Here is a 21,873-nt window from a genome sequence, read left to right as displayed (position 1 = left end):
GACAGACAAACAAACAAACAGACAGACAGACAGACAAACAAACAAACAAACCCTGGCAAAAACATAACCTCCTTGGCGGAGGTAACAATGAAACATAGAAAACATGCTTTTGTGAGCTACTGAGACAGCCTGTTCACTCAGTTTGTTAGTGATGTTACCTTTGCTCCAGTAGGTGGCAGTAGTGCTGCGTTCAGGATCTGCACTACTGTTAACACTCACAAAAGAAGAAGAAATTGGACCGAATCATTGTACAGTCTGACCAGATGATTTACAGCTACAATAATGACTGTAAACTCGGAATTAAACGGCGTCTCTTCGCCATTTACTGGAATAATGATAGCTGTTGTATCCAGTTTTATCAATGGGTCAACATTTGTGCTTCAGAAAAAGGGGATATTACGCTCCCGTGACAGAGGTAGACTAAACACCAGATAAGTACAGTGCAATTGCTCTTCCTCAAAAAAAATACCTATGGAGGAGAAGTAGAAAAAGCATAAAACTCATATCATGAAACTGAGTGTTTTTAAACCGACTGAACTGTTTGTATTTCCCTCAGGAGGCTCGTACCTGGCAGATGCCGTGTGGTGGAGTGGTACAGTGGCCAGTGAGTATGGCGCCATCTACCGGTGGAGTCTGGTTTTACAGCCATGTTTAACATCTCATTCATTTAAAAAGTACATAGATCTACTTTTTCTTTCTTTTTTCTTTTTTTCTTTAGAAATGATCTGCCTCGGAGACTAAATGTGCTAAAATATTAGTAAATGTGTTTGTAATGAAAATAATTTTCTCTATGAATTGATTTGATGGACCTCCTTAAAAATTGGACCATCTTTTTAATCGTTTTAGCCAACTTTCCACATATTTAGCTCATTGTATTTGTAAAATCAAAATCTAAAAGTTAAATGTTAAATATAAATGTCACCTTACACCATCTAACAAAGCAACAACAATGGTCTACAGTTTTGTTTTGTTTTTTAATGAATTATCTCCCTCAAAGATTAAATGCACTAAATCTTACATACTTTAGTAGGATGAATTGGAAAACAAATGTCAAAAGTGCTGTGGCTAGTAGATGTTGTAAATGTATACACAAATGTATACATACACACATTTTACACACACACACACACACACGCATATATATATATATACACACACACACACACATATATATATATATATATATATATATATATATATATATATATATATATATATATATATATATATACACACACACACACACACACAGGGTGGGGAAGCAAAATGTACAATATTTTGAGGCAGGGATTGAAAGACAGTGTATGACCAATTAGTTTATTGAAAGTCATGAGAATTTATTTGCCACAAGAAAATTTACATAATAGAAAATGTTTTTATTCTATGTGTCCTCCTTCTTTCTCAATAACTGCCTTCACACGCTTCCTGAAACTTGCGCAAGTGTTCCTCAAATATTTGGGTGACAACTTCTCCCATTCTTCTTTAATAGTATCTTTAAGAAAGTCGACATTGCTGTGTGATGTTCTATTGGTAGCATGTTCTAAAACGCCCCAAATAGCATAATCCAGAGGGTTTAGATCTGGGCTAGAAGGCGGCCATAAACATGATTCCCAAAAATTGCTCAAGTTGGATTTGTTGCTGTTGTCAACAAGTGTTTTGGTGTTCTTGTGTAAGATTTTAACTTCAAATCATATTTTACTGCATTTCTAATGGTCTTGTTGTCTACCTCAAGTTCAATTGCCATTTTTGTCATGGATTTGGTTGGATCCTTTAGGATTTTGGATTTGAGAGCTTTAATAAAAGCTTTGGTACATTTTTTTTGCTTCCTCCACTTCCAGACTTTCTCGTAATAGTTTTGCTCATAGTCATTCTCTTCTTTACATTATAAACAGTCTTTATGGACACTCCGACTATTTTTGAAATCTCCTTTGGTGTGACGAGTGCATTCAGCAAATCACACACTCTTTGACGTTTGCTTTCCTGATTACTCATATGGGTAAAAGTTTCTGAAAAGGTATGGATAATAGTGTTAGGTATGATTATGACATCAATATATGTTTGGTTTCAAAACAATTGACGTAGTGCCTGCTGAGAAAAAACAACTAAATGTTCATTGTAAATTTTGCTTCCCCACCCTGTATATATATATATATATATATATATATATATATATATATATTATACAATAGATTAATAAACCTTCCTCTAGAAAGAACCTGAAAAGTGAATGTATTGTAAAGTACAGACAATGTTTTGAAGTAGATCTGTAGCTCTGAGACAAACATTCCTTTCCAGTAAAACCCATTCTCTTATTAATTCTCAGACTTTCACATTTTGACTCAAGACTGTATCATGGAAACTATAGCCAACCAGCATTTTTCACTTAATTTATCTTTATTATTGACTCAAAGTTGATAATGTTGCAGTACTTTTATTCTGGAGGCATTTTACTTGTAAAGTTGATAACGTTGCACTACTTTTATTCTGGAGGCATTTTACTTGTAAACCAATCTCACATTTGACATAAATAGTTGTTGGTGAGTGAACTGACACCTGTTTATGAATCTCATTAAGTGATTATTGGTCAGATTGGGAATTTCCTGGCGTACAATGCAGCCCCTGCAGTGATAGTCACCCCACTGGGAGCACTAGGAGTTTTATTTGGGTAAGTTGTCAGGTGAGGTGAGGGGATTTCTTTTATATTATTATGTCTCTAGACTTAAATTTTGTGATGTGTTTTTTTTTTTTTGTGTGTGTGTGTGTGTGTGTGTGATGTTTGTGTCATACAGGGCTGTGTTGGCTTCATGGATCCTCGGGGAGCATCTGAACACCCTGGGGAAGCTTGGCTGTGCGTTGTGCTGCTGTGGCTCTGTGGTACTCATCATCCACGCACCTAAAACAGAGGCTGTAACTTCAAGACTGGAGCTAGAAGACAGACTATCAGACCCAGGTGAGAGTCAAGTTTATGGGCTTTTAGTTCTCCCTCAGTAACTGATAAAGCTGTTTTCTATGACAGCAGTCCCCAAACCTTTTAAGCTCAAGACAAATGTTGTGTTTCTTTGGGACCTGAACTAAAAAAAATTTGAAATGAATTACAACAATATCTCCTCTTTTTATTTATAATAAATCCACATGTCAGAACATTTTATATCTCCATAAATGTAAAAGATAAGATTGAACTTATTTTGTTCATGTGAATTTAATACTCTGTTCTCTCACAAATTGTTGAATAGTCCTAGAGATGCCCTCACCAGACTCAAAATGGGTTGTTTAACCTTTTTTTTTTTCCTTGGGTTGTCCATTTGGTTATTATTCCGTACATTTTTGCCAATTTTATAGATTATTTTATTGATTTATTTTTTTTTATTTTCTTGAAATATTTGTGAAGTTTATAGTCACAAATTTTACCTTCACATAATATTTTAATATTTAAATATTAAATATATGAAAGAAGTATTGAGTTGACAGAATGAGAATCAAACATGATACTGAACAAAAATAACAAAATAATCAATACAATGGACAAAAATCACTAAATAATACACAAATGGGTGGCCCAGTAAAAAAGATTCCACAACCCATTTTAGGTCCTGACCCTAAATTTAGAAAAGGCGCCTCTAGGATTATTCAGGATTATCTAAAAATAGATGGTAGTGAGTCAGTCACTCAGTCACAGAGTATACTTTATTTGAGCTATGACTCCTGTTAAATGTTTGGCATTGCATTTGTTTCACATATTTATAAACTCTAAGACTTATTACAATATTCTTTCTCATCCTGCAGTGTTTGTCCTCTATGCCCTGTTGGTGGTTCTGCTCCTGATGGTCTTGATTGTGTGGATTGCTCCGGCTCATGGTACATCAAACATCATGGTGTATGTAGCTATATGTTCCCTCTTGGGAAGCTTCACTGTTCCGAGCAGTAAAGGACTTGGACTTGCTGCACAAGATGCTTTTGTTGAAGGGCCATCGAGCAGCAGAGCTCTGGCCCTATTCCTGTGTTTGCTGGTAACGCTGGCCATCAGTATCCTCATACAGTTCTTCTTTATTAATAAAGCCTTGGAGTTGTTCAGCTCCAACATGTTTGAGGCCATATACTACGTGACCTTCACATCTACTGTAATTCTGGCCTCAGCGATTCTCTTCAAGGAGTGGACTGCATTAACTGTAAGTGACAGCCTCGCCATGCTTTGTGGTTTGACAACAGTGTGTATCGGGGTCATTTTACTCAGAATTTCCCAGGAGGCTGTTCTCACTTGGAAACAGAATGAGGCAAAGAAAAAGACAGAATAAATTAAATAGCTTTGTCAGTTGGGACTTTTATACTATTTCACTTTAATCATTAACATATAAACTTGACATAAACTCCAGTTTGACCAAACTTTTAATTTTTTTCTTGAGTTGACTTGCAGTTTCCTTTGGAACAGTTCTTAGTTACTGTGTAACCCACAAAGAACATGCAAAGGTGGTATAATATGTTGTGTTGTATAATTTTCTGTCTTTAAATGATCATTCCCTCTCTGGCTGCAGCTCTCATTATAATGAAAACTGCAATTTGACCTTAAACTGTGCCTTTAAATAACTCAACTCAAACACAGCCCCGGGACCAGGATCAGTTAAGACATTTTGTCATTTAAGTTATTGTTTATGCTCAGAGACATACAAAACATTGTTGGCTGGTTAGATGAATAATGGCAGATGATTCTGTTTACAGCTTCATGTTTCCCTCAAGACCAAAAGTTCACTCAAGGTATCACATGCACTTTAACTTATTCATTGTGCCTGTGAATAATTCATTGTAATTTCAGTACTGCTGTTTTAAGTGCAGGAGTTTTATATTAAATGAGAAGCAACAATGACTGACTGTTTTGTCTGATGGAAAGATTTGTAAAACTGTATTCCACTTTATTCTGTAATTCATTTGTAATTTAAAGAAATTAAATCAATTGAGGAAGATGACAGATGCATGTTGCGGTTGTTATAACACAAACTAACCTAGGATTACAACAGCTGTGCTTGAACTGTTCTACCGGATGGTTTTCAAGGCAGCTATTATAAAACAATTAAGCAATTTCCTGCAAAGGATCAATAAAGTATCTATCTATCTATCTATCTATCTATCTATCTATCTATCTATCTATCTATCTATCTATCTATCTATCTATCTATCTATCTATCTATCTATCTATCTAGTAAATTAACTATTTAAGTAATTTAAACTGATCAATGTAGGCATCCTTATTGTTTTTTTTTTTTTTCTCGGTATGAGGTTGTTTATTGCAAACTGAGCCAGAACATAGTATATTATTCAATTCAATACAAAAAAATGCTTTATTTGTCCCCAGGAGGCAATTTAAAGGCACATATTAGCAGTATGATTACAGGACATTTTATACAACCAAAGAAATCTAAGAAAGTAGAAAGAAAAGAATATAAAATAAAATAAGAACAACTATGTACAATAAATAAGGAAACTTGTGCTACAGATATTAATGTAAACATGTGCTTGTATGAATAAAGTAGATAAAGTGCAGTCATGATATAAATATGAGTTGTGCATTACAAGAAATTTTAGACTACAAATGATATTTCAAAGGTAATAATGACTAAATAAATATCAATATAGATAATGGGTGCATTCATGTATGCACAGTTAATGGTTAATTACTATTTAGCATATAAAATATAGTGTGATTTGAGTTTTATTTTATATTAATGCAAATCTGCAAAATAACCAATAAGAACATCATAAATTAAATGTAGTTAAAGTAAAGTATCAGAAAATGAAAACACTCCAGTAAAGTGCCAGTATGTCTAATGTGATCTTAAGGGCAGTGTGTGAGTGAAGTTACTGAATGTTTTAAGACGTGTCGTGGGTGTTGTGTGGTGGACTTCAGCCTTTGGAGGGCACACGGTTCAGCGGTCACATCTTCGGTGATAAGCAGAAGAAGAGCCTCTCGGTGCGGCAGTCGTCGGTCGATGCTGGCTCGATGTGGAGCGAGAGAGAGAGCACTATGTGATGGTTCGCCGCTGCTCCATTAAGCGGGCTAGCTGTTAGCCAAACTCCAGTCATTTTTTTTTTATCGGGGATCGGAATCACTTCAGGACAGGTATTTCTTTTACGTTTCGACTTTTCGAGCAAGCAATAAACCGATGTTCGGATCCGTGTTTGAGGCTAACTAACCAACTATAACTAACTAACCTCGCTTGCCAGTGAACTGAAGCTAGCCGTCGTGCTAATGTCAGCTAATGTGGCTAACAAGGGGATGTAGCAGCAGTTAAAATACACATACAATAAAACCATAAGTTCCACAGACATTGCTACTCTCACATCTATTTGCAGTACAGTGAACAGACATTCGGTTAAATAGCACATGTCCAACCAGTTCAAGCATTGGGAAACATTAGCCTTATGCTAGCTGCACTTAGCGTCACCAGGTTAACATTAGTTTACCTGAGCCGTGTTACTTCCTGAATTCCAGCCTTGAAATATAAGTATTTACATAGCAGGAGACGCTGCCATTGCTGAGTTACTCAAGGGATTTCTGTACAACACCCAGATTGCCTCTTGACTCATTGACAGTCCGCGTGTTTGCATGGAAGCTCAGGAGTAAAACTAGACTAAATAACCTAAATGTGCTGTAACTCTGATGGCTTTCCCCCGTACATCTAATCATACTGGTTCAGTTTGCAGTATCGATTGTGGAAAGGGTAGGTTATTACTACAGTGATGCTGTTTAAAGCCTTACTCTGTGATCTGTGTCATCTGGTTGGTTGTTTCTTCAGGTGTTTGGGCTGGCCACAGCTGTACCTTTGGTCAGCATTTCCACTGTTTGGATGTAAATGTGACAGACTACACCAACACATCCAGCCTCACTATGGGTCAGGACAGGGGAAAGTATGATTTTTACATCGGTCTGGGATTGGCTATCAGCTCCAGCATCTTCATCGGAGGCAGTTTTATCCTAAAGAAGAAAGGACTGCTGCGGCTGGCAAGGAAGGGGTCGATGAGAGCAGGTACTGACCTTTCTGAGTAGAATACATTTAACCACTAATTTAAAAGACATGCAAAACACACTGACCATCTGTTGTCAGGTGAGATGGGGCACTCCCAGTTTTAGTTGTGCAACACCGAAAGCCAGCAAAGAAGTCAAACCAGTGGAATCAGCATTACTACTCTTTGCCCACATTTCAGGCTTGCCTGGTCTCTGCAGGTGTATGTGTTTTTGTGTGTGAATGAGTCATCTGCACTCTCCTTGTACATTGGTAATAATTAACTTCATTATTTCCCCTGACCTTCAGCTCAGATTGAGTGCTGCTGCTTGAATTGCAATTAAAATGTCAACAAAATTAAGGTTTTGTTCACATGTCATTTTATTTTGTATTGTCACATGTTGTAAAATGTTCTATTTTCCTCCTCAGGCCAGGGTGGTCATGCATATCTGAAAGAATGGCTTTGGTGGGCTGGTTTACTTTCAAGTAAGTACCGTCATCTTGTGTAATAGAGTTGACACCCAAAAATATTTTTACTCGCTAATTTCCAAACAAGTGTTGCTATGTGCACATTCTTGTACTTAACATTGGTAACACCACACCCCAGACACTGTTTAAATGTTTACCTCTGTTGGCTACCATTAGAGCATAACAACTCCCTGTGTATGTTTCAGTAAACCTTACATGTCACAATCCTTCACAGTGGGAGCTGGGGAGGCAGCAAATTTCGCAGCGTATGCCTTTGCTCCTGCTACTCTAGTCACTCCACTGGGAGCCCTAAGCGTCCTTGTCAGGTATAGATGACTCACTGACATCCTCATTTTCCAGTTCAATACATGTAGTTAAATGGTGCACTGATAGGATTTGTGAGAAACTGTCATTGTTGTTGCAGCGCCGTGCTGTCGTCATACTTCCTGACAGAGCGGCTAAACCTGCATGGGAAGCTCGGCTGCCTGCTCAGCATCCTGGGCTCCACCACCATGGTCATTCACGCTCCACAAGAGGAAGAGATCAGCAGTCTGGAGGACATGGCCAGGAAGCTGGTTGACCCAGGTACAGAGAGACCAGATTTACACCCTCAGGGTTACTGCAGGTCCTTATAAAGTCTTAAATCACCCCCACTTTGAGGTGTGGGGGCAGATGTGTGAGACAGTAATTGTTTGGAACATCCACAGGTAAGATATGATGCATTATAAGGGTTTAAAAAGGTTAATATTTTGTTTTGCTGTGCCAACTAAGAAGAGTCAACACCAGTTTAAGTGGGGGCTACACCGTTTTAGGAATGTTGTCACTGAAGTTTTGAAGCACTCTCCAAATGGACAAGACTCCCTTGACAAACATTTTAACTTACAGGATGTCACGATCAGTTTGTATCATTGTATTTAGATCCACACTAATAAATTAACTGTGTTGGTGCTTCTGTGAGGTAAAATAACTGTTTAAAAAAGGAAATTTGTGTTTTTGAAGAGACTGAGATAAATATTTCTGTTCCCTTTATTGGAAAAATGGCAGACTCACAGTGAACGGCAGATTGGCTGGATGATTATAAAATTGGAAGTGATGTTTTGGGCCATTTTCTCACATAAAATTCTGGATTTTGAACTAAATCATTGCACCAGCATTGATGCACTTCATCACAGTTGATTTTATAGAATAGAGTTTACAAAACACCTGGTAGTGTGTAATATCTCCAAATATGTTGGTTGAATTAAGATGATATTACTTTTATTAAACTGTATCTGACACTTCAGTTGTATTCTTTGGGAAACATTATTTCACAGCCATGTGTGTCAGTGGCATCTCATTAAAAACTATTTCTCAAAGAAATAAGTTAAAGTTGTTTGTGTAATGTAACTTTCATCCGATTAATCTGATTATCTTGGGAACTGTGCAGTGAGCCCTTGACAGAAGCCTGTTAAAAATAACAGATATGACGCCCCCTGTGTCATCTTCAACACTCAAGTTTGAACTTTTGGCCACAAGGAAATACTTGTCATTATTTACTAAATTAATTTAGTTTGCAAGTAATTCTGACTGAACTTTTCCTCTTTTGTATTTCTTTATTCTTCATACTGGTCTTCTAATGTAACTTGCTGCATTATGTAAATTCCCATCTTAACTCCAGGCTTTTCCTTTTCAGAGTGGTTCTTTCTGTTTCTCTCTAGACCCTGTTGGATTTTTTCTACATCATGTGATAAATATTCTAACAGACTTTTCCTCTCTGTCCATAGGGTTTTTTGTCTTTGCCACACTTGTCATCATTGTGGCCCTCATCTTCATATTTGTGGTGGGTCCCCGACACGGTCAGACCAATATCCTTGTGTACATCACCATCTGCTCAGTGATTGGGGCACTGTCGGTGTCCTGCGTCAAAGGACTGGGCATCGCCATCAAAGAAGCCATTTCTGGGAAAAGTGTTCTGAAAAACCCTTTGGCATGGATCTTGCTTTTGGGCCTTGTGGCCTGTGTGAGCACACAGATAAACTACCTGAACAAGGCTCTGGACATATTCAACACATCTCTGGTGACTCCCATCTACTACGTGTTCTTCACCACATCTGTACTCACTTGCTCCGCCATCCTCTTCAAGGAGTGGGAGCACATGGGCACGGATGACGTGATCGGTACCCTCAGTGGCTTCCTCACAATCATTGTGGGTATCTTCCTGCTCCACGCCTTCAAAGACATTAGTGTTAGTTTGGCCACTCTGGCTGTGTCCATGAGGAAGGAAGAAAGAGCCTTTCCTGCGGCCAATGGCATGGCATCCCACAGCACCTACGAACTTCTACATGAGTCCACAGAGGACTTGGACGACAGGGAAATGGGCTTGCCTTTTGACAGCATCTCTAGAAGAAATGGGGCGATGACTTCCTCATAGGATCAACAAACTGTTTTTTCAGTCTCCTCCTGACTCACAATCTATAGCATCGATGTAGGCACGGGATCTAAAAACAGTAAGACAATCAGCTGTGTGGGGACAGGACAGACCAGTGGATTGTATTGTATGTTTTAATTTGCCTTACTTTTCTCAGAATATGACCCAGTCGTATTCACTTACAGAACTTAATTTCATTCCTCTGTAGCCGTGTAAATATGAGTTTTTTTAAAGAAATGTTTTGTTATAAGTACAAGTAAATGCATATTAATGCACTGACTTACTTTCTATACATCAAAGATACAGTTTTAATATATATTCTATATGAGGTAAGGTCCTGCTGACAATGATGACATTTAAAAAGGACAAGTCACTATGATTTGAAGTCTTGTGATACTTGAACGTAACAACATTCTTTGTTGGAGGTCATTCTGAACTTTTTTTTGTAGGGTTTACATGAAAAGCTCTTAAAATGAACCAACAGATTTGTTACATATTTATTGAATTAAAATGATTAAAACATTTGAAACACAAGGCACAGTGAATAAATGCTTAACATGAGTATGAGCTTTGTTACTGTTTGATTTTCTTTAAAAAGTTTAGCATGCATGCTCAATAATATTGAAAACACAAATTTAACTTCACCCCCACTTAAAATACGTTACTGTTCACCCATTATTTCACCACTGCAAGCCCTTAAATATTTATTGATAAAACTAGTTCCCCTTCCCAATCTCTAGCTTTCTGCAAGTATAAAACAGAATAGTTTACCAAAAAAGTGAAATATCTAATTTCTGATAAGGCACAAGTGAATACAAAAAAAAAATTATCAATTTTGACAATAAAAAATGTGGCCCAACTTCCTGACATTTAATGGTCCTCTGCTTCTAAGACCTAGATTAAATGAGAAGGAATATTTCTGATAGTCTGGTAATGCTGACAGTGTTTGGAAGTCGACGCTGGTCCACAGGATCCACAGTGGGAACTCAGCTGCTGGCAAGTGACTGATGTATCGGAGGTTGGAAGCATCGGACGTGTTCCACTGGCATGTTCTCTCCGTCTCCAGACTTCATGTACTTGTTCAGGATGGCAAAGATCTCATTGTTTAGGACCTGGAATTTGCGGATTCTGTCCACCATCTTCTTCAGTGGCTGAGGGGAAACATATGTGATGAGATAATATGAAAACAAAAGTTTTTAGGCATAGTCCTTAATATTCTCCTGTTCTGAACAGGGCACCTGAGGCTAGAGCTGATAATGTTTTATGAATAGTACAGAGCTCATAAAGGAAAAACGATAGTGTGTTTGAATTACTATGGCTTTTGTCTCTTCTCTAAAACTTTCCCATGATTCTCACTAATAGGTTTTGTATCATGGATGTAGTTATACCTAAATGCTGAAATTTTATAACGTAACGTTATCGTACAGGCTAATTGTCTCATGTTTCTCAAATCAATTTCTCAACTGGGGCCATAAAAGAAGTAGCCTCAAAGTCACTCCTTCACGTGTAAATATTTTTCTTCATCAGAGCCCAAAGCTTGGCTTAAGTTAATAGAGGAACGCACATACACGGCTGCGAAATTAAAGAACACAGTTTTGATTCACTCTGCATTTAAACACTCGTGCAAATGCACATTTTAACTTCAATACAACCAGTAGTGCTCACTGACCTGTAATATAACATTATTGTTCAAATTAACACTGGGCGATATGGCCAAAAAAATTACATATTGATTTTTTTTTTTTTTTTTTTTTCAATGTTATGTCAAATTTAGGATTTTAATTGTTTTCCAGCTGTAAGAACTGACAACAAAACATGATTCAAAATATTCTTTACTCACAAAAATTATCTACCATATAAAACTGGAGAAACACATTCACAATTTATAGATTACAAGAGGCAAACGGGCTGCATTTAGTTTTTAATGAGCAAGAAAGATTTCCAGGGATTTTACGATTTAGACATTTTTTTAAAAAACATTTTTAAGAAAGTAAACCTTCAATTAGTTCTATTAATTTGATTTATTTCCCAGCCCTAATTAACACAACACCCATTTATTACAATGCCTTACATCTCAGATTATTTTTACTCTGAAATCAGGTGTAAATGCTGTAATTTTCAGGTGAAGATCTAAACAATGATCCCAATAACGCCTCCACAGACAAGTGCTGGTCATTAGAGACAACTGCTCTTTCATGCCATTACTGCTAATCCTTGTTACGTTAACTCACCACACTCTTGATAATCTCATCCTTGCCATCGTGTTTCTGAACCTTAAGAAGGTGGTAGCTGAAGTCCAGAATGTCGAAGCGTCTCTGCTGACCCAGGAGGGCGATGATCATACAGCCAGCCCAGTGGAGGCCGTCTCCAAAGCACTGCCTGCAGACGGGACAGAGGAAGACATCACATTAAAACATTATCAGTAGGATTTATTATCTAGTCCTTCAGTTTGGGTTTTGAATATAGTTTTACAAGTGCTTAAGTGGTTTTATTCATTAGTTATAGTTCTGTTCAGTAAAACTCCCATATTCTGCATGAAGTATAAACACTGATGGAAACTGCTGAGTTTAGCTGTCATTGTATTACATTTTGTTTTGCTGAATAAATCTTTTTCCTCACTACAGTTAGATAAAAAGGCAAGTTACTTTTGTTTATTTAATGTGACCAAGAGATCAGAGCAAATATAAAATATAAAGAGAAGTAAGATCTTTCATACAAGAGCTTCATTATTTTGATAAGGAGATTTAAAAATGTTGAATGTTGTTTAATGACATCCAAGGTCCCATGTTGCACATTTGGTTCTCATTTATCTGTGTTTTTAATTCAATGAATGGATTAAATTTTTCACTGCAAGTTTTAGTTTTTGTCAAGAATAATAACCAAACAGTGAATATTTCAACTACTTACTCCACTGTGAATTCATGTGCTCCCACAGGAATACAGTACACAAACTGCATGGCACTCCAGAGCCGGTGGAACTCCACGCACTCGTCCACATGCATCACGCCGTTGCTGGGCAATGGCCCACGCCAAATGGGATCCTCCAAGAAGCCTCGCACACGTGTGAGGATGACCTCGAACATGGAAAGGCCACAGCACAGCCTCTCTTTGGTCAGCAGGTCACCCTCACGAGCAATTGCGATTTGCTGAAGGAAAAATGACAGGAGCGATGATGAATAATAACCACAGAGATGATGAAATGTGTCACTGTTGATGTGGCCCTACCTGCGGGGTGCCGAGGCGTTCAATCAGTGGAACCATATGCAGAGCTGTATATTTGGCCTCCAAGCGCTTCATCTTGGCATCAAGGCGTTCTCCCTCTACATGATAAAGAAAATGAGATGACAAGCAACATCCAGACCTTTTCACTGACAGATGAACTGCATGTTCCTTCTTAGAATTACCTTTGACATGGACTCTGGGAAGAATGTTTTGAAAAGGTGCAGCATGCAGCAAGTCGCAGACTTCTTCCTGCGACTGAAGAGAAAACAAACAGAATACCACAAGGTCAAAGCACTTGAATGTACAGATTTGTCTCTGATCATGAGTAAGAAAGGGAAGTGTTGGCTGTACCAGACTCTGTTCACTCAGCAGGCAGAACAGGAGAGCGTTGCCCACTTCACGCAGGTTCTGGAAACACACGGTCTTGAGTTCAGCATACTCAACAATGTCTTTCAGCTGATGGTGAAAGAATTCCAGAATACCTATAGAGACATGCAGGCCAATTATCTCACTCTGTGGCTTATATGAGGTAAAACAAGTGTTGGCTGTAGATCTGGGCAGCAGTAAATAGCCTATTCAGAGGAAACCGCATGCTGCTTTTGTCCTAAATTCCACCTTTTAAAAGAAAGAATAATATGACTATTCTCCATGGCATTTGGAGGTAAAGTCTCTTAATAAACACGGCAAATCTCTATTTTTGCTTTTCCAACATATCAGATATGCAAAACAAAAGATTTAATTTGCTTTCAAAATAGCACTCTGCCAACATCTGCAGGAAAATGGAAACAGTTTGGTTTTATTTCATTTAGTGCATAAACATGGAGACTTCGCATGAGCCTAATTAATTACTAGATCATTTTCACAATAAGGAGATGCTATGGAAGGCTGGATTTCTGTTAAGACAAGGCCATACATCCAAATGAAACAGACGATAGACAAACATAATAAAGTACCCAAAGCCCCATAAAAATCAGTAGCTAAATAGAGAAGAGTGAGCATAAAAAGCAATAATTGAAAATGAAGCTGATGTGGTACCGTATCTGTCATTTACACAGGAATGCAGGTTTACATTGTGACTTACCTATTAGATCAGTGGACCACTGAACAGTTTGATTACATAGGTGTGTTTCAATAAAATGTCAAGAGAATTTGAGACAAATTTGTGAAAGATACAAATAATGTCCATGTCCAGAAATTGGTTTGGATTGCATTGTGTCACCAGACAGTAGCGCTATCTAGGAACACGTACTCTTGTGAAAAAAGACACAAAAAAAAAGTGAGTAGTTTATTTAATTTCAAAAGAAATTTAATGTAGTTCTGATGCTCTCCACACAGATTTTACATCCTCTTGGTTGCAGGTATTGCCCAAAGTGCTTTGGGTCAAGTTTCCAAATCCTGACGCCAAATAAAAAGATAAAATTAAATAAAAGCACAGTAGAACAAGGTCGTGTAGAAATAGAAGAGTCTTCTCAAATAAAACAGATGCTGGTGCTCTTCATTCACATCGTTTTATACTTAGCTTCAAAATAAAATGTGAGCCAATAATTAACACTTGTGAGACTTCATTATTTCTTTTGTCTGAGCTTTAATATTGTGGCTTTGTGTGTTGGTAGGGTTAGGGTTAGGGGTTTGTGGGTCTCCACTCACCTGGAGAGCCATACTCATGGCGGGGAAGTCTGCAGATTTTGGGCATCACTTCCATCAGAGTTTTCACATACTGCATTATGGTTCCTTGGAGCTGTATGAGAGAAACAGTGCATTTATTAGCGGCATACATGATTAAACCACTGACAGATTTTAACAAAAAATCAAGACAAAAACCAACTGCACCCGCAACCTTTCAACCACTACTGATTCACACCTAACATTACAGCCACCTCTTCCCGCCGGCATTGTTCTGTTCAACAGGAAGCTTCCCACACACTGTCGCTTACCAGGCTTTTGACCACTTTTAGCAGTTCCTCCATCACCACAGCGATGCCCTGGTAGCCCAGCAGTCTGCACATCACCTTGATGTGCGGGGGACCCAGGAAGTTCCTGTAGGAGCTGAATATGCTGCTGTACGCCAGGTTCAGGGTCTGCATTCACAGGCAAAAGGAGAGCTAGACAGTTAAACTCAAGGATACAGCACTTTTCATATTATCTTGAATAATTTCTACAATGATCCACTGTGGCCTTATGGTTGATAATGAATTATGTCTGGCTATGGGAGGGCTGAGTCACCATCCAAGGACAAACATTGCAACATTTTTTGGTTTGGAAGATTAAACTGAAAATTTTTAAGATATCAATCTTAGTCTAAATCCATAATAAACCTTTCATTGAAGAGGATGCCACAAAACCCCATGTTAGATAAAACATCATCCCCTGTGGCCAGTAATTCACAAGTAATATGACTAAATTTACCTTTCTTTCTGAAAGAGATTTGGAAATCAGATTACATAATTCAATCCAGTCTTGGTTTTGATTAACCTTCTGGGCATGTTGTTCAGAATTTTGCGGTTGGATTGGGATTACACTGGTCCCAGCAGCAGAAAAGCAGATTTAATATACAAAATCTAAAACTTTACGAACTGGTCAAATAAACCATTTGGATCTTGGATTGTAATGTCTTAATTCTCTGGATTTGATTTTAAGTGGTAGAGATAAAACAAACATCAGTCTATCTATGAAGTCTTTTAGTGCTGTCTAAAGCACAAAAGGAGTTTTGTCCAGTTAAAACAGTTCAGAATATCAAAGAAAATATATTCAATTCTAACTAACATTTATCACTGTTCATGATTTACATTGCATTACAGCCAGGCTATTTAAAAGACGCTGAAAAACAGAAAGTGTTTTCTTTGTTTTAGTGTGCTGTTTTCTGTCTCATCATATCAAAAACATCGGAAGTGACCCCAGGGTGATCCAATCCAATATTACTTTGAGAAAAAAAAAACAAACAACAAAAAACAGAACATTAGTAAAAGGCATTACCTGATCCTGGATAGATAAAAAAAACAAGTCTGATTTCCAAATCTGGATCCTTCTGATCCAGATTAAACTTTCTGAACTGGGCCCAGAATATTAAGCGAGTCCACTAGTGGGTCACGAATTAGCAATCTGCCTCATAGAGCAGGATTAGTTGAGGTTTTGACCTATGGGTGTTGACAGAAAACTCACTGAGTGTTAAAGGTGTAAAAGATGTAAAAGGAAATAAAATTTAAGCGTAATCTGCCTGCTCTAAAATTGGTGTTTTTGGTATCCAAGTATAAACTGGCACATGATGAAAATGCAAGAGGAAACATCATGTGATAACCCAATAGATTAGGAAATATTCTCAGGGGAACCCAAATATTCACAGTATATTTCATGTCAATCTGGCTCACAGTTGCTTAGAGATGTGTTGGATGGTTGAACAGATGGACAGACCAACTGCATACTGGCTGTGGTTACATGGACAATATTCCTTCAATGTGACTGAAATCCTGCTGTTCAAAGAGTCCCACTTTAGTGGTTACATGTTCAAAGCGTTTAATCAAAATGTAACTTATGTGACATATGCAAATAATTTCATGTGTCCTGCAGGAAATGTAACAAGGCATCTCCACATGAGGTCTCCATGGATTGGACTTATTTGACTAGCACATGTCACAGATGCTGCATTGGATCGAAGTTGGATTGTCTTCTGTTAGACAACTTTACTAAACTGACCACTGAAGACTGGGAACATCCAACAAGACCTGCAGGTTTGGAGATGCTCTGACCCAGTCCTCTAGTCATTATAATTTGGCCCTCGGTCAAAGTCACTCAGTTCCTTACAATGTCCATTTTATGGATTCCAATACATCAATTCAAGGACTACACATTCACTTACAGCCTAATACATCCAATCCAGTGAAAGATGACATTTTAATGAGATAAATAACATTATTATCACTTCACCTATCAGTGGTCATAATGTTATTGCTGCATACAAAAATAGAATTGATTCAACATCACTAGACAGATTCAGCTCCTTACTAATATCCATTGCCAGAGATCTCTCTCTCTCTGTCTCTCTCTCTCTCTCTCTCTCTCTCTCTCTCTCTCTCTCTCTCACATCAGAGTTTAGAACCTGCTGCAGCTTTAATCCAGCAGCACTAGTGTTGCGGTAGCCGAGATGAGGACGCACTCAATCCACACAGCAACAACAGCAGCAGCAGCCCACGTCACAGCCCACAATTCAGTTACCGTGGAGAGGACCCTGATACGACTGAGGGGCAGAGGGTCAGGATGGTGAGAGACAACACCTCAGGCACTGTTGATTGATTCGTTCAACACCTACTGCCACTTTTCCTGGTGAGTCCTCTTTTCATTCTCTGTATGCATGTCCGCTAATGACTCACTAAACACAGCTCAATGTCAGAGACAAGTGTGTTTTGTTGCAATGATCCACTAGAAAACCACTTAAAACAATGCATTTACTGATGTATGCTGTCAGTTTAAGTGAGATAGAAGCTTTCAGATAAGTCCTTTTATTTTTACATTGATAACAGCTGTTCAAGTCCATGACAAGTGCATTTAAAGAACCTCTTAGATGAACCTAACGGCTATATTATTTGTGCCACATTAATGGCAATAAAACACTGGAAATCTAAGCTGTAATGGATTCTAATTCTTCTCATAATCTTACTTATTCGCTTTCCTCTCTATTTCTGGCAATGTGAACACCTAATAACCTTCAACTGCCACATCTGTCAAACACATCCACTTTAAAGCTGCCGGCAGTTGACAAAATGTCACAAATGACACTCATTCATCCATCACTGGTCTCAGATAAGATGAGCAGGTTTTAACTGTTGCCCCATCACAACACCTGTCCTGATGTGACTAACAGCATGAATGACTGTCTTATATAATTCACTGAACATCTGTACTCCTGCTCACCTCCCTCCCTTTGTTTCACATAATCCTTCATACAATGCTTATTATCCTCTTACACTGTTCCCTTTCTGGCTTTGTGCAGTGTAGGTGTGTTTGTAATTTTATAATTGAATTAACACTGTGCTCTGTGAAATGGCTTGTTAAATGAATACAACCAAAACAATATCAACAAACGAACAATCTGTCACACTCACTCTAATTTCACTTGTTTTTATGGTTGGATGGATACAAACACAAAAACAGACATTTCTTGAGTAGAAATCATTGCTTGCCGGAGGGCAAGCATAGTGTTCAGCTCGTATGTCTGTCTGACTGTATGAGCTGTAGCAGTCACATTTCATGCATTATTGATATCAAACCAAGACCAAATGATTTTCCATGGTCTCTAGTCAACTTGATTAGTTTTTGGCAATAGTAGGTCAAAGTACAGCTGAAATATAGGCCAAAGTTTGGGTCAAGTGCCCAATTTGCATATTCAGAAAACTTCTTCTTTCAAGCTTCTATCTTGAAAACTAAGATGGATATTGACTAACTTTGTATTATCGACTTATAGGAAGTTGGATATGACCTTTCATTTGGTACCAATTTTGCTGACCTTGGTTAACCTAGAAAGGTCAAACGCAAGGTCATGGTTTTCAAGATACTCAATTTTCGCCCATAACTCTCTCAGTCTTGCAGATAGAGAAAAATGCCTAATGCCATGTTATAAAGTGTGAAAAGGTAAGAGATGAGCAATTTTTTCATTTTCTGTATCATTTCCCATTTCAGAGTTATGGCAGAAAATGTTGCTATTTCTGGCACTTGTTTTGCAATTTTCATTCACTTATAACTTCGGAACTGTTTAAGAGAGAAAAATACGATTTCTACCACAATGTTCAGCTTGGAAAAGTAGGACATAGTGTTCTTTTCGTTTTCCTCCATCACTTCCGTTTTCTGAGTTATAACAGTTGAAAGTTTGCATGTCACTTGTGTGTAAATTCACAAAATGGCTTATATCTGCGAAATGATGGCAGATATCGACAAACATAGTATTATCGACTAATCAGAAGTCACATATCGATGGCCAGAATACAAAACCTCCTATATGAAAAAATCACTTTTTTCAGGAAACAAAAAAAAAAAAACGTTTAGTTTTATTATAGTATGGTCTTTGTTAAAGATATCCAAGCATATTCTACTGTTCTCAGACTCTCTTTCTATATTATCTGTTAACAAAATCATCCTTGTTCTCACCATTTAATGTGAAAGCTCAAAATCTAAAAATATGCAGATAGGAGGTTTTGTTTTTTGGCCATCGATATGGCCTTTCATTTGGTACCAATTTTGTTGACCTTCGATCACCTTGAAAGGTCAAACTCAAGGTCATGATTTTCAAAATACCCAATTTTTGACCGTAACTCCCTAAATTTTACAGATAGAGAAAATGACTAGTATCAGATTATAAAGCGTGAAAATATAGGCCAAAGTTTGCGTTCAAAGGCCTCCGGCAAGTGCACTGCCTATGGCAGTTTCGTCTTAATGTTTTTCTGTCACTATCCCATTCTCTTTGTCTTTTTCAGCCTGGTTCTGTATTATGAGCACACAAAGACTGTAACAATTAAGGAAACAACAGTCTTCAACACCAGTAACAGACTACACTCCAAAAGCAGCCTTGCATTATGGGAGTTGCAGTCTACAACATCTCTGCCACCTCGGCCCGTGTGACGTGGCCCAAATCCCCGAGCTGCCTCGACACCTTCTACAGTGTCATGTATGACCCCAACTGGAACAGCCTGCTGATGGGCTACAAGCGCAAGAGCTTCATGCACGAGGAGCGAATCCCTGTCAGCCAAACCAGCACACACCTGGCCAACCTCCTGCCCCAGACCGCCTACTTCCTATGTGTGACATGCCAAGCCGCCAATCCAGTTCGGGACCAGTGCCAGGTGTTCAGCACTCTGAGTGAAAGCAGTGATGGTCATGACAGAGCCGGCTGGGAGCTTGCCATGGGCGTCTGGCTGACCTGCTGCATCTTGCTCCTGGTAATCGCGGGCATCCTGTTGTGGGGATGTCTCCACACCATCTGCTCCCTCCCAAGTCAAGCTGCCGAGGGCTGCTCTGCGATGACTGATGCTAACCATCAAGATATGTCCGGATCTGGACACCTCTACACTCCCAGCAGCAGCGAGGACAGCTCCAATCACGCCCCCATTATACAAACCCCCCTGATCCCACCGCAGACCACCGGCCACATAATTACCCAAGACCATGAGCTGAGGACGCTCGCTAAGCTGTCTGGTAGCGAGCCAGTATAAATCGAATGGATTGAGGTCATTACAGCGTTGTTCTGCCCTGACTCAATTGTCAATATTTTTATCCACTGATGAAATTCCTTTTCTCTTCAGGGATATTTTTATTTTTACAGGACTATTAAAAAACAAAAATTTTAAAACTCCAGATTCTGTATGTAATATTATTTCAGGAAATGCAACACTTGAGGGAAGAAAAATCCTAGTCGTTCTCACTTGTCTCTATTCTCTATTATTGTATGTTGCAACATTCAATGTCTGAATATTTTTCTTGGAAATCACACTCATGAAGGTTGTATTGTTCAATTTGTGCGCTTGAGTATGTGATAACCTATGGACATTTCCTGTTCTGCACCATGTACTGTGCACATACTTTAAAGAGGTTCCAAATGCTGTGTATTGTAATGTTTTCACAGAAGTAAATTGTAGATACATGTGTATTTTCACTTGTGAATGTCTTACACATAGAAAGTCAAATCATGGCAAAATTTATAAACACATCGCTCATGACTGAAACACAAGAAAATACAGTTAAAAATAGCATATACTGACCTTCGACCCATATAAATAGTGGGGCTGAGCATTGGGTGGTTTGTCCCTCTGAAATTCCTGGGAAAAGGGCAGGATGGTGCGCACAAACCTGAACACACACACAAACACACAGTCATTATATACAATCAAGCATAGCAGAAATCAAACCAGTCTTAAACATTTGTATTGTACAACAGGAGCAGGTCAGTATAAATAAGAAGTCATTTGTTTCCCAGATTACAGTCTTTAGTGTGAAAGTCATCAGCACTTCTCTGTCATCCACAGATTGCAAGGTTTTGCTCTGTTTTGCTATATGAACAAAACAAACAGCTGTCATCAGACAGTTGATCCAACATGAGCAGCATCTGCACCCACAAACAACCCATCCAATAGATGATTTATGGTCCAACTTTGAACTCTGGCGCAAAGTCTCATCTGTTTTTCTAACATCAGGGATTCTAACACTCATTCTGACAACAGATGAAGACAAATGAAAACCTTTATGTGCGTAGGGCCTCTTCAGATGTCTCCTTTTCTTTCTACATGTCCTGTATCTGTTCAATGAAAAGCTATTTAATAAAACCAAAAATGTTTAAAGATAATGAAAATTCTATCTCAACCAGGTGTGTTTATTTACTGCAGCATTTTGACGGGAGTTATATTCTTGAAGTACTTTACTTATTGCTATTTTCTGTACTTTAAAGCTAAGGTACGTAGAAATCCTTTATTTCTCTACTGAGTGAGGATTTCTCATTGAAATAAATATCTAATTTGCAGGTGGGTCTTGAGTACAATATACATTATCATGTACATATACGCATTCATAACTTTACTCATAACAGGACACCAATAACATGCACACACACACACATGCAGACAGAGTTAGCAATTCTAGTAAAAACATAGAGGCAAGTAGAGGTTTATGATAATGTAGCTGAATGATAGTTTCTATAGTATCAGAAAACAGTCTTTCCACATAGGCGTTACTGTGAAGACCTGGTGCCATGATGATGAGCTCTGTACTCAAGATCTTAAATAAGGTGGAGAATTGGACAACAAGGCT

General features: G+C 38.2%; 4 protein-coding genes across 7 annotated transcripts in view; 3 read left to right on the top strand and 1 right to left on the bottom strand.

Moving 5' to 3' along the window:
* The first annotated feature begins 234 nt into the window (after window positions 1–234).
* Window positions 235–4,958, top strand: nipa1 (NIPA magnesium transporter 1). 2 transcript variants are annotated; one of them, XM_030133224.1, is made up of 5 exons: window positions 235–415; window positions 557–604; window positions 2,575–2,665; window positions 2,790–2,950; window positions 3,784–4,958. In XM_030133224.1, exons 1-5 carry the CDS (start codon window positions 283–285, stop codon window positions 4,290–4,292), a joined length of 942 nt encoding a protein of 313 aa, XP_029989084.1. In that variant the 5' UTR covers window positions 235–282; the 3' UTR covers window positions 4,293–4,958. The 2 variants fall into 2 exon arrangements, with proteins under 2 accessions (XP_029989084.1, XP_029989086.1); XM_030133226.1 differs by having other exon boundaries at window positions 317–415; window positions 557–674.
* A 1,002-nt stretch (window positions 4,959–5,960) lies between these two features.
* On the top strand, window positions 5,961–10,428 carry nipa2 (NIPA magnesium transporter 2). Of its 2 annotated transcripts, none has more exons than XM_030131576.1 (6): window positions 5,961–6,109; window positions 6,786–7,016; window positions 7,422–7,478; window positions 7,696–7,786; window positions 7,885–8,045; window positions 9,224–10,428. In XM_030131576.1, exons 2-6 carry the CDS (start codon window positions 6,878–6,880, stop codon window positions 9,868–9,870), a joined length of 1,095 nt encoding a protein of 364 aa, XP_029987436.1. In that variant the 5' UTR covers window positions 5,961–6,109; window positions 6,786–6,877; the 3' UTR covers window positions 9,871–10,428. The 2 variants fall into 2 exon arrangements, with proteins under 2 accessions (XP_029987436.1, XP_029987435.1); XM_030131575.1 differs by lacking the exon at window positions 5,961–6,109 and adding an exon at window positions 6,148–6,710.
* Window positions 10,351–21,873, bottom strand: part of cyfip1 (cytoplasmic FMR1 interacting protein 1) — a 36,536-nt gene continuing 25,013 nt past the window's right edge. For both annotated transcript variants that reach the window (XM_030131568.1, XM_030131569.1), the window contains exons 23-31: window positions 20,832–20,919; window positions 15,024–15,167; window positions 14,737–14,827; window positions 13,441–13,571; window positions 13,272–13,344; window positions 13,093–13,187; window positions 12,775–13,013; window positions 12,099–12,246; window positions 10,351–11,018 (exon numbers count right to left, since the gene is read on the bottom strand). In XM_030131568.1, coding sequence (XP_029987428.1) covers window positions 10,854–11,018; window positions 12,099–12,246; window positions 12,775–13,013; window positions 13,093–13,187; window positions 13,272–13,344; window positions 13,441–13,571; window positions 14,737–14,827; window positions 15,024–15,167; window positions 20,832–20,919 — 1,174 coding nt within the window. In that variant the 3' untranslated portion in view covers window positions 10,351–10,853. The remainder of the gene's footprint in view (window positions 11,019–12,098; window positions 12,247–12,774; window positions 13,014–13,092; window positions 13,188–13,271; window positions 13,345–13,440; window positions 13,572–14,736; window positions 14,828–15,023; window positions 15,168–20,831; window positions 20,920–21,873) is intronic.
* Window positions 17,172–20,822, top strand: fndc9 (fibronectin type III domain containing 9). Its single transcript, XM_030131578.1, has 2 exons — window positions 17,172–17,406; window positions 19,551–20,822. The coding sequence occupies exon 2, from the start codon at window positions 19,650–19,652 to the stop codon at window positions 20,283–20,285; it is 636 nt and encodes a 211-aa protein (XP_029987438.1). The 5' UTR covers window positions 17,172–17,406; window positions 19,551–19,649; the 3' UTR covers window positions 20,286–20,822.

Source organism: Sphaeramia orbicularis, chromosome 4 (assembly GCF_902148855.1).
Source record: "Sphaeramia orbicularis chromosome 4, fSphaOr1.1, whole genome shotgun sequence".
Classification (NCBI taxonomy): Eukaryota; Metazoa; Chordata; class Actinopteri; order Kurtiformes; family Apogonidae; genus Sphaeramia; species Sphaeramia orbicularis.
The sequence above is the reverse complement of the archived record's forward strand: the minus strand, read 5'-3'. Positions and strand labels throughout refer to the sequence as shown.